At 51.9% G+C, this 12654-nt stretch overlaps 1 protein-coding gene across 6 annotated transcripts in view; it reads left to right on the top strand.

Annotated features, from left to right (window-relative positions):
* FLYWCH1 (FLYWCH-type zinc finger 1) overlaps positions 1-12654 on the top strand; it is a 29609-nt gene that overhangs the window by 4221 nt on the left and 12734 nt on the right. For 3 of the 6 annotated variants that reach the window (XR_014235532.1, XR_014235533.1, XM_082359595.1), the window contains exons 2-6: positions 7589-7690; positions 8474-8908; positions 9172-9633; positions 10663-11106; positions 11280-11543. Coding sequence is in view for 4 of the 6 variants with exons in the window: in XM_082359595.1 (XP_082215721.1) it covers positions 8575-8908; positions 9172-9633; positions 10663-11106; positions 11280-11543 (1504 nt within the window). In the remaining 2 variants the exon portion in view is untranslated. The remainder of the gene's footprint in view (positions 1-7588; positions 7691-8473; positions 8909-9171; positions 9634-10662; positions 11107-11279; positions 11544-12654) is intronic. The other 3 variants (XM_082359596.1, XM_082359597.1, XM_082359598.1) reach the window with 2 other exon arrangements.

Genomic DNA, 12654 nt, shown 5'->3' on the forward strand with positions numbered 1-12654 from the left:
CCCCAAACTCCCGATGATTTTTAGGGAAAAGTTTTTATAGGCAAAATTTGGGGTGAAGGCTTCAGGGTATGTGATTTTCTTCTGGTTGGTTGGTGGGGAGGTAACAGGGAGGGGCTCCAGGAATCCTGTGCTCTAAGCATCTGCATTTTTATCAAGTGCCCCGAGTAATTCTTATGGAGACCAGAATTACATATACAAATAATTGAAATAAAAGCTTCATGAAAACTGTACTTAACCTCAGTATATGGGTGCACTCTTTCTGTTCTGTTTTATTTTTCAAGTGCTGCTTTTAAGCAGGTTTCTCAACCTTGACCCTGATGCTGTTTTAGACCAGATCCTTCCTGTGCAGGGTGATGGGGGCTGCCCCGGGCACTGTGGGATGTTGAGCAACATCCTTGGCTCCCACCTACCAGATGCCAGTAGCCTGCCCCACCCCCTAGTTATGACAACCAAAAATGTCTCCTGACCTGGCCGGATGTCGCCTGGTGGGCAGATCACCGTGAATGAGAACCACCAGTCTTAACCTACTGCGTTGATTCCTATGGGTTGGAATCCTCAAATTGAAAAGAACCATTTTAACTTATATTAAGAGTTTAGGCCCTGAAAACAGACACAGGAGGTTTGAATGCTGACTCTGTCCTTTAGCGGCCTGGCTCTCGGTCACAGGAATCTAAGAGTGAGCCTTAGTTTCCTCCTCTGTGAATGAAACAACAGCAGGCCTAATGGATGAGGGTATTTGGGAGATAAAATGGAATAAAGCATGCAAAGCCCTCGCCTAGTGGTATTTGGTGAACATGAAATGTGTGATCACAGTCCTTTGGACTCTTGAAGCATGTGTGATTGGAAACCATCTGGGAAAACAGAAACTACCGTAAGGTTTCACTGGGAATTTCATTGCTCTCCCTGGTGGTGGAAGAGCTGAGAAGCCACATGGGAAATGGTGAGCGGCCCAGGGATTAGCAGTGGCGGGATGCCGCCCCCACAGCGAGGCCCGGCAGAGCAGCCAGGGTGGCAGGCGGGACCCAGCAGAGCTGGAGCAGCCACCCCAGGCAGGTCGCTCTGGGGACACCCTCCAGTCTCCCATGGTGCCTCCGGTTGTCCAGATCAGCTGGAAGCCACAGTGCTAAGCCATAACATAGCTGGTTTGTAGGGCTGATCAATGCAGCTCTGAAGGCCTGACTCTCACTACCCATGTGGTCCTGGGCCACTCGCTTCAGGCCCGAGCCTCAGTTTCCCCAGAAGCAGAGCAGGGATGATGGTGAAGGGAGATTGTTGGGTCCCCATACTTGAGGTACACGTGATGTTACAGGATTTTTTTTCCTGGCTCAGGTGCCAGCTCGAGGACCAACCACATGGCTCTGGATCAGAGAGTATCCCTTTTGTGTCCCCTCCTCTCCTCCCCCACCCTTCCACCCAGGAGGCCTATGGGTCATTTATTTTCTCTGTCAACTTCCATTGTATCTGTAAGTTTGAAACTTGGGTTTTCAAAATCCTTTTATTTTGAGTTAATTTTAGACTTTTTTAAAAATTGCAAAAAAAAGTACAAAGAATTTTCCTATACTCATCACCCAGTCTCCCTGAATGTCAGCATCTTACCTAACATTGTGCAGTGAGCAAATCTGGGAAATCCACGTTGGTACAAAACCATTAACCTAAACTATTGACTGTATGCAAATTTCACCAGCTTTTCCCCTAATGTCCTTTTTCTGTTCCGAAATCCCATGTTGCATTTTGTCCTTGTGTCTCCTTAGTCTCCTCCAGTTTGTGACAGGCCCTCAGCCTTTCCTCGTCCAAGATGATCTTGACATTTTGGAAGGGTCCTGGTCAGTTGTTTTGTAGAACGTCCCTCCATGTGGCTTGAGGGTGCCACATGGGGGTGTGCTTTCTGGGCAGGAATATCACAGAGGTGATGCTGTGTCCTCCTTGGTGCATCTTATCAAGGAGGTCATGGTGTTGATGTGTCTTATTAGTGGTGAAGTTGACCTTGAGCACTTAAGGCTGTGTATGCGAGATTTCTCCCCTGTCAAGTCATTATCTTTCCCTTTGTGGTTAATAAATATCTTGGGGGAAATGTCTTTGAGGCCATGCAAGGCCCACAACACAGACTGCAAGGTACTTGATTTTCACTTGTTTTTCTGTCCCATTGTCTATATTACTTTTTTTTAAAAAATTTTCTTTGGATTTTATTTTATTATTTTATTTTATTTTTTGGCTGCACCGTGCAGCATGTGGGATCTGAGTTCCCTAACCAGGGATCAAACCCATGCCCCCCTGCATTGGAAGTGTGGAGTCTTAACCACTGGACCACCAGGGAAGTCCCCTGTCTATATTACTCTTTATTTTCCCGTATGACACATCTTGCATAGGAATGGAATCCCTACTTTTCCTAAGAGTTACCGAGTTAAAGAAAAAAATTACCAAGCAAGGAGATGCAGCTTATCTTTAAAGTGTTTACTATTTTCCCATTGTAAAGAGTTCATGCACATTGTAAACAATTTTGAGAAAACAAAAGAAATTTAAGGGAAAAAATAAATTGCTTTCCTTACTAGTTTTAACATTTTGAGATATTTCCTCCCAGTTATTTAAGGTTATTTTTTTTTAACATCTTTATTGGAGTATAATTGCTTTACAATGGTGTGTTAGTTTCTGCTTTATAACAAAGTGAATCAGTTATACATATACATATGTTCCCATATCTCTTCCCTCTTGCATCTCTCTCCCTCCCACCCTCCCTATCCCACCCCTCCAGGTGGTCACAAAGCACCAAGCTGATCTCCCTGTGCTATGCGGTTGCTTCCCACTAGCCATCTATTTTACGTTTGGTAGTGTATACATGTCCATGCCACTCTCTCACTTTGTCACAGCTTACCCTTCCCCCTCCCCATATCCTCAAGTCCATTCTCTAGTAGGTCTGTGTCTTTATTCCCGTCTTGCCACTAGGTTCTTCATGACCTTTTTTTTTTTTTTCCCTTAGATTCCATGTATATGTGTTAGCACACTGTATTTGTTCTTCTCTTTCTGACTTACTTCACTCTGTATGACAGACTCTAACTCTTAAGGTTTTTTTAAAGTCACAAATACATACAATAAAATTAGTCAATAAATAACAAATGTGACCAGACTTGAGACTTGAGATGAGACAGAAGAAATGAAGTGGATTGAGGTCTAGAGGCAGTGTCATGGTCCAAGGAATATTTTGGTCTTTTTTTTTTTTTTTTAAACCTTAGCTTAGAAAACATAGTCTTTGCCGATTTGTTAACTGGATTTTGCTTTCTACCTAGTATATTTTGTAAATACAAACGTTTTCAGAAGTCTTCCTGAATTATTTGTCTGATATGGAAAAACTCCCAAATTCTAGTTTTTAAACGTTGTGATACATCTAATTCTACCAAGGATGCTATACGTGCATTTCAAGGAGCAACATTGCCATCTTGTGGTCATCTTGTGGTATTGCTGCTGAGGATTTAGATTTGTGTTCATGTTAGGGGCCTGCGTTACATAATGCTTTGGTCCTTCACAAGGGCTCCATCTGGTCTGCAGGTGCGGGCTTCCCACTCTAAAGAAGAATAAAATAGCAAACATGTTGAACACATGTGTGTGCAACAGAAAATTACGTGTATATTAAAGGCACTAATACAAGAATGGAAACAGCTGTGCATTTGAGTGTCAGGCTCGTGGGTGATTTATGAGTATCAGTTCTCAACATTTTAAAATGTTTTCTATGTAGTTTTTACAATATGATCTTAGCAACTTACAAAATATCTCAGTATATAGTCCATGCCACCCCTCTCCTTTGGTGAGGAAACCAGGCCCAGGAGTGAGAAGCCTGTTTCTGATGGAGAAAACTGTTTTTTATCCAAGTGACCCTGGGGACATGAGTCATACCTATAAGGATTTTTTGTTTGTTTGTCTGTTTGAGATCTTAGTTCCCTGACCAGGGATTGAGCCCGGGCCCTGGCAGTGAAAGCACCAAGTCTTAACCACTGGACCACCAGGGGATTCCCTATAAGGTTTTTTTTAAACAACCTTATTAAGATATGATTCACATAGCATACAGTTCCCCCAACTAAAGTGTATAATTCAATGTTTTATTGTATTCACAGCCAATTTTATAACATTTTCATTACCCCAAGAAGAAACCCCACACCGCTTAGCATCACTCCCTAATCTCCCCCTCCCTCCCCTCCAGCCCCTGACAACCACTAATCTACTTTCTGTCCCTATGGATTTGCCTCTACTGGACATCTCACATAAATGGAATTATATGACATGCTGACTTTAGTGTCTGGCACCTTTCACCGAGCCATACTGTCTTCAAGGTTCATCCACATGGTAACATGTATCAGAACTTCATTCATTTTTATGGCTGAATAAATTCCACTGCATGGATAGACCACATACAGGCCAGAGCAGGTATTTCAGAGGGAAACATGGATTATGGATTGACCCAGCAGGTGCTGATCCTGCACGGTGGCCCAACAGGAGAGTGGTGTCTGCAGAGTTGGGGGGCAGCTGCCAGGCGGCCTGGGTGAGAAGGAAGGGGTATGGACTGTTCCTGCAAAGTCTAACTGTTGAGGGAAGGAGAGGGTCTTGTGAGGTTTTGTTTTAGTATATAGGAGACCTAAGAAGATTAGGACCTGAGAACTCTAAATGCAAAGACCCAGAGAAGGCAGAGAGGTTTGGAGACCAGAGAGAGCAGGATATGAATGATGGAGAAAGGGCCCCCAGGGGGTGGAGTGCCAAGGGAACTGGACGGGACACTTCATTTTCCAAATCAGGATAAAAATTGTACGCTGTCTTTATCCAGACAGTGATGAGTCATTAGAGCTTAGGCAGCATCCATTCTCAGTGGATAAATTGTGAAAGAGAGAAATTGTAAAATTCAGAATCATGGAGGGATAACTTTAGTTAATCAGAAATCTGCGTTGTATTGAGAACCTCATTCACCAGTATGGTAGGTGAAGCATTACTATGTATGGTTTGTTATAGTTGGGTTTTTGTTTTGTTTTGTTTTTGTTTTTGTTTTTTTTGCATGTGTGTTAAAATATACCTAACAAAAATGTACTACTTTGATCATTTTTAAAAAAATTTTTTGAGTATAGTTGCTTTACAATATCGTGTTAGTTTCTACTGTACAACAAGGTGAATCAACTATACGTATACATATATCCCCTCTTCTTTGGATTTCCTTCCCATTTAGGTCACCACAGAGCATTGAGTAGAGTTCCCTGAGCTATACAGTAGGTGCTCATTAGTTATCTATTTTATACATAGTATCAATAGTGTATATATGTCAATCCCAATCGCCCAATTCATCCCGCCCCCCCCCACTTTAATCATTTTTAAGTGTACAGTTCAGTGGCATTAAATAACATTTGCATTGTTGTGCAACCATCACCACCATCCATCTCCAGAACTTTTTCATCTTCCCAAACTGAAACGCTCCCCATTAAACACTAACTCCCCATTTCCCCTCCCTCCAGCCCCTGGCAACTACCATTTGACTTTCTGTTTCTATGAATTTGACTACTCTAGGTACAACATATACGTGGAATCATACAGCATTTGTCCTTTTATGTCTGGCTTATTTCATGTTATAGACTTTTTAAATAAGTAATTCTTATTTGCTATCCTTTATACTTAATATTTTTATTCCTTTCACTGGGTTACCAACCCTTTAAATGTGATCATCTGAGGGATTTAAAATTTGTGTAGCATGGCCCCTAGAGTTCAAGAGTTCAAAAGCACTTTGATATTGGATATTTCACAACTATTAGTATTATTTCATCTGTCAAAAAGCCAAAACCAACTAGGTTCAGTCACTTGCCAAGAATATCAGTTACTGCTGCATAACAAATGAGCCCTGATCTTACTGGCTTAAAATAACAGTAGTTTATTATTGATCAGGGTTGCATGGGGTGCCTGGGCTTGTTTCCCCAGCCTCCTTCTTGTGGCTACACACAGCTAGAGGGTCTGCTGGACTGCACACTGGAAATGGCCTCCCTCCACGCCTGGCAGTGCCTCCATCCCTTGCATGTGGCCCTTCATACAGCTTCCTTCTCTGGCAGCCTCAGGGCCCCTGTCCATGAGGGTGAGGGCGTCCAGACCCCCACAGCGAGCTTCTGCCACACTCTATTGGCTACAGCAAGTGAGCAATGTGGGCTGGAGACCAGTCCAGATTCAAGACCACATGGCAAAGGGGCCTGCATACTTTATGGGAGGATCTGTGGTCATTAAACAGTCTACACTTTAAGGCCCTTTAATGGCTGAGAATGGGAACCGTCAATCGAACCTAAATTCAAGCCCACTGGCAAGGAGCCAAGCCTTTCCACAGTCTGTAGTCAGCCACAGTTCAAGGTCTTTTGTTGAGCTGGAACTTGTTCCATATCCTTTGAGGTACAGAGATTTTAGTTGAGAGAATTACACTGATTCGGGATACACATGACTCTGGGTACAGTTTCACGGGAATGTGGGGGTTCTCTGTCATGCCAACCCCCAGTGGCCTGAAGGAGGCCGGGCTTCGGCGTCTGATCGCCTGAGACTGAGGCCATTGGTGTGTCGGGGTCCCTGCAGCCTCAACTCCTGTCCCTCTGCACGGCGGGGACCAACCGCCTGGTCCTGTAGGAACATGCATACTGGGTGGACAGTGACCGCAACGTTTTGGGGGCCTGAGTTGTCTGGAAGGCCTGTGGAAGGGAGGGCCGGTTTCTCTGCGCCCTCTCGCCTCGTTGAGGAGAGGACGCCGGCTGGAGACCAAGTTCATTCGCCCGGCAACCCGGAGCGCGCAAGCCCCGGAGGCGGGCTGCCGGCGGAGGGACGTGGGCGGAGACCAATCACAGAGCGGGGGTGGGGGCGGCCAGGGGGCGTGGCTTCCCGCGTAACCCTTTCCCGCCCGAGCGGCTCTGCCCGCGGAGGCGCCGGCTCTGTCTTGCTGCGGCCGGTTCCCATGTGCCCCCAAGTCCGCAGTACCGCTACATCGCCCTGTGGGGCGGGATGGGCAGAGCCGGGAAGGACTGCACAGGAGGAGAAGGGGTTGGCTTGTCCGGGGGCCGGAGGAGGATGACGCTGGAGGACAGACCTGGCCGGGGACTCCCAGTCCTGTGTCCCGTTACCTGTTATCTGGATTTCCTTGAGTCTCGCCCCTCCGGACAGGGCTTTGCTGCTGCCCGGGGCTGGGCGTGCAGGCGTGCAGTGCAGGGGGTTTGGGAGAGGTTGTAGGGGACACGGCGCCCCCTGCACCGTCGGCCTTGGCTCCGTCTCCACGGGGACCCAGGAGCCCCAAGCTTGGGCTGACAGGCCTTGGGGAGCTGAATGTATGTGGGCCCCAGACCAGGAAATGTCGGAGCAGGAATGGGGGACCCAGGTATTAGAACCGTAGAGCTTGGGATGGGGATGACAGCTCACAGGTGGGGAAGCTGAAACGTGCTGGGAGGCCGCATCCTGTTTCTGGGCTAGTACTGATAGATGGGAAAGACCCTGACATGCACCCACCACCCAGTCCCCCAGGAAGACAAAATGGCCACTGATGCCCCAGGGCTCTGGTCTCCAGGCCAGCCCTGCCTGTCATCCATCCTTTCTGCTTCTCCAGACCAGAAGCCAGGGAGCCCTCAATGACCACGGATTCTCTGGACACCTCCACAGCCCTGTCCCCACTCAGCTGAGGCAGAGCCAGCACCAGCTCAGACACAAGGTCGCTGCCCTCGTGGGGCCCTGGCATCCCCTAGCACTGGGTGCCCCGGGGCCTCTTGCCTGGGATGGGGGATGGATCTAGTTGTGAATCCAGAGAGTCCCTCCTCCCAGGGCCAGGCTCCTCCTTTGGGGTCTGCAGTGTGCCAGCAGGGCCCCAGCCCATGCTCCTAGTGACACAGTGTCAGGGTGAAGGGCACCAGGCATTCTGGGAGGGTTGGTGACCTGAACTCATGTCCCCAAAGTGCTTTTCCCCAACGCCTGGTGCTCAGGAAGACCAGTTCCTGTTATCCTGGACGAGGTACCCCAGGTGCTGTGCGGGGCGGGCTCTGGACCCACCTCGACTGGACTCCCCGCTCTGCCTTCATGGCTGCATGCCTCAGTGTCCTCATCTGTAACCTGGGTCAATGAGAAAGATCAACTTTCATAACGTGGGGCTGAAGGTTAAATGGAAAAACCTGTGGAAGCACTTCACCCCGTGCTCAGCACCTGTGGGCCTGGATTCCTAGTAACTCACAGCTGTCAGCACCTTGGTCACCCCAGTAGCCCCTTGAGAGCCCTGTTTTGGGCACATTTTGTAGATGGGAAAGTGAGGTTTGGCTGGGGGAGGTGACGGACTCAAGGCTACCGGGAGAGTAGAAGCACCAGCCCAGGGTTCTCTGGCTCCATTCAGGTCCTTCCCCGGGGGCACCGAGGCAGCCCCATCTGCCCCAACCTCCAGCCCAGATTCTTCCTGAACCCAGGCCTAAGGGCACCTCCACTGATGGGATTTTGCCTCCTGCCTTAGGACGGAGCCCTTGGACTGCTGGGTTCCTTCCAGGGAGGTGGAGGAGAAATCCATCTGCTGGGGCCTGAGCGTGGCCTGGGGGCCAGGCCATCGTTCCCGGAATGCCCCTGCCCGAGCCCAGTGAGCAGGAGGGCGAGAGCGTGAAGGCCGGCCAGGAACCCTCCCCTGAGGCCCCTGAGCCGGGCACAGATGTCGTCCCCGCAGCCCCCACGAAGCCCACGGAGTTCTCCGAACTGGTCCTACTGACGGCCTCCACTGAGAATGGGGATGGAGTGGACTCCCAGCCCAAAGCAGTGCACTGTGTCCTGTCCTTGGAGATGTCTGGCCCTGACACCCTGGCTGGGTCCCCCCAGATCCTGCCAGTAGAGGAACAGCAGGGGGCAGTCCAACCAAGCCCCCAGGCCCAGGAACTGAAACACAGCAAGCCAGACACAGGTGAGTTCCGGGCCAGCTGCCCCTGTCTGGCCACTTTTGTGACCCTGCATGCTCAGACTTGGGCTTCGCATACCCCCCTTTCCAGTGAGGTGACCTTGGCCATCCCTTCCCTGCTCTGAGCAGGGCCTCCTGGACCTTGACCCAGGCTGGTGTGACGATCGCAGGACGTCATCCCAGGGCACCCCAATCCCTGTGTTCCCATCCGTGCCCCTGGCTCAAGCCTTGCTCTGTGTCAGCTGACCTGGCCCTCCCCTTGCCTTCAGCAGCCCCCCAGCCCCTGGAGTTCCTGAGGACCCCATTTGGGGGCCGCCTGCTGGTGCTGGAGTCCTTCCTGTACAAGCAGGAGAAGGCTGTGGGGGACAAGGTATACTGGAAGTGCCGCGAGCACACCGAGCTGGGCTGCCGGGGCCGGGCCATCACCCGTGGCCTAAGGGCCACAGTGATGCGGGGCCACTGCCACCCGCCCGACGAGGAGGGCCTGGAGGCCCGGCGCCAGAGACAGAAGCTGCCCAGCCCAGCCCTGCCCGAAGGCTTGGGGGATCCCCAGGGCTCCGGCAGCCGAGTGGAGGAGCCCCTGGAGGGGGTGGGCCCGTGGCTGTGCCCCGAGGAGCCAGAGCCGGCCCCGGGGCCAGTGCTGAGCAAGCCAGCTCCTGAGGAGGATGAGGGGCTCCGAGCCCTGTCGCTGCTGAGCTTGCCTCCCAAGAAACGCCCGACGCTGGGGACCGGTGAGTGCCCCCCCACCCAAGCTCTACTCTCAGGCAGGTGGGAACCACAGCCCTTTCCTCTGCCCAAAGATAAATGTGGGTCCCACGTGGCTTCTTAATGTGCTCAAAGTCAAAACGATTTTTAAAATATGAATGCGTCCAAGTAATCATTAAGCCCAAGGGGTAGAACTAGTGCTCGTGAACCAGGCGGCCCAGGTCCTTCTGGAGCTTCCTGATGCAAAAACCTGAGGTTTATGGACCCCACGTGATTCTGGTAACCTTTGAAGTTTGGGAAGGTCGGCCTGGTGGGAGACTTGAGCTTTGTGCCCCAGGTTCAAGATCCAGCCCTGCCTCATGTAGCTGGGCAGCCTTGTTGAAGCTCTGCAGGTCAGGAGGTCGCTCCTAAGATGTGTGATAGCCTCGCCGTTAGGGGCTCTCGTGCTGAAGTGCCAGCCCTGGTCCAGCGTTTGTTGTCACTGAGTAACTGATAGATGGAGTCTTTGCAGAGGTTCTTATTCTTTGTTTGTTGGGTTTTGTTTTGTTCTTTGCGGCAGTTTTTATTACCAGTAACTGGGAGGTAGCTTGGTCCCAAAGGCTGGGTGCCTCCAGACCTGGAAAGGATTGAAGGATTTAGGGATTTAAGGCGGCTGCTGTGCTGGGTGCCGGGGGCTGGGCGAGAAGGACTTGTCTTTCACTGTGTATCTTTTGGTCCCATTTCATTTTATGGCCTGTGCATGTGTTATTCGAAAATTAGATATAATTTTCAAACAAACCCTAAGAAAAAGTATGGCCGGGAGTGACTGAGCAGGCAGGGTGTGGCGTCAGAGCCAGCTTGGCCCTCCCCAGTGTGTGACCTGGGACGCGGTGCTTGACCACCCGGAGCCGTGGCCTGCTCACCAGCCACCAGGAGAGGAGCCGCACGGCCTCCTTGGGGCACTGGGTGGGCGATCCGTGGGGATGCACCCAGGGCCCTGCCTTGCACGGTAAACTAAAGGAGCAGAGCTCCGCCAGCCTGCACCTGCCCAGCCCCCTCCCCACTTTCTCCTCCAGGAGGGCCCCCGCCCCTGGAGTTCCTGAGGACCTGCTACGGGGGCAGCTTCCTGGTGCACGAGTCCTTCCTCTACAAGCGGGAGAAGGCTGTGGGGGACAAGGTGTACTGGACGTGCCGGGACCACGCACTGCATGGCTGCCGCAGCCGGGCCATCACACAGGGCCAGCGGGTGACTGTCATGCGTGGCCACTGCCACCCGCCTGACGTGGAGGGCCTGGAGGCCCGGCGGCAGCAGGAGAAAGCCGTGGAGTCACTGCGGGCCAGGCCGGGCGGCCCTGGGGGCCAAGCGGACAAGCTGCTCCAAGGTGTGGACAGCCTGTTCTACCGCAGGGGGCCGGGCCCCCTGACTCTCACTAGGCCCCGGCCCAGAAAGCGGTCAAAGGCCAAAGATCAGGACCTCCTGGCCCAGCCCCAAGGCGAGGAGGACCAGGACGAGGACCTGGGTGAGTCCACACCCGCTGGCCCGGCGCTCTGCCTGCACTCCAATCTTGCTCCCCAAGGTCCCAGGAGGTGGGAGGGGGGCGACGCCAGGCCTGGCCCAGCCCCAGGCCCTGCTCCGGCTCACACCCCAGCTTCCAACCTCCCTCCCCTGACCCCCTCTCCCATTTCTCCCCAGGAGGCCCTGAGTTCCTGAGGACCCCTCTGGGGGGCAGCTTCCTGGTGTACGAGTCCTTCCTCTACAGGCGGGAGAAGGCGGCCGGGGAGAAGGTGTACTGGACGTGCCGGGACCAGGCCCGCATGGGCTGCCGCAGCCGAGCCATCACCCAAGGCAAGCGGGTGACAGTGATGCGAGGCCACTGCCACCCGCCTGACCTGGGGGGCTTGGAGGCCCTGCGGCAGCGAGAGAAACGCCCTGGCACGGCCCAGCGAGGGAGCTCTGGTAGGCCAGACCAGGGAGCGGCCTCGGGGGACAGTCAGAAGACGCAGACTGCCCGCCCCGTTCCCTCTTGACCTCCAGCAAGCATCCTCCCCGTCCTTACTGGGGACCCTCTGGAAGGTTACAGCTCCCTCCTGTCTCCTCTCCCTACCCCCACACCCCCTCCTGGTCCACCTCACCTTATCCCCAAGTCGATTAGGTGACTTGGGGCGTCACCCTTTCTCTTGGGCAGTGGGCCTCACTCTCCTGCTCAGACCAGCCCAGAATCTCTGCAGCACTTGATCAACCCAGGCTCCCTTTCCTCCTTCTCATCCTTTCTTTTTTCTTAGGAATGTATAGGATTTATAGAGAAAGCTAATTGCACAAGCTGGTTTCTCATTTTTCCAGTGTGGGTGGCTGACACCGTGCCCAGTAACAAGCACATCCTACAGATGTGGCTTAAGGGCTGAAGGTGCCCGTTGCTGTCATTGGCTTCTGTTCTCCTCCAGCTGTTCTGCCTGAGCATCTACCATCGTTCCTCTGGGCTCTATGATGAGGGTCACAGCCCCCCTCCTCCCACCTTTGTCGGCTCCACAGTGCTTATGTTTGACTCTCGTGGCCACAATAACGTGCATATTCCGACTCATCTTGCTAAGAGCAGCCTCGGCCCAGCCTTCTCTGCTGTCCCTGCTCTCCCTCTGGGGTTCCCAGTCCCATACTTTTCTGAGTCATCTGAGTCTCCTTTAGAGCCTTTTTGGCCCTAAAATTCTCTCAAACTCGAGATCTCTGATTTTTTTTTTTCTGACTCTCGTTTTATCCCATTTCTTTATAACTTTTATGTACCTAGGGATGATCTGGCCTCGCCCTGTCCTTCCCCCAACTCCCACCCCGAATAACCACTCAGCCATTGTTCCTTTTTTTGTTTTCTTTCTTCCCTCCTTCCTTCCTTGCTTCCTTTTTTAATTTTTTGGCTGTGCAGAACGGCATGCAGGACCTTAGTTCCCCAACCAGGGATTGAACCTGCGCCCCTGCAGTGGAAGCGTGGAGTCTTAACCACTGGACCACCAGGGAAGTCCCCTTTCCGTTGTTCCTTAGGGCATCTGCTGCCCTCTTCCCTAAAGCGTGCTTCCTTCCA

This window comes from Balaenoptera borealis, assembly GCF_965194805.1.
Source record: "Balaenoptera borealis genome assembly, chromosome: 16".
Classification (NCBI taxonomy): domain Eukaryota; kingdom Metazoa; phylum Chordata; class Mammalia; order Artiodactyla; family Balaenopteridae; genus Balaenoptera; species Balaenoptera borealis.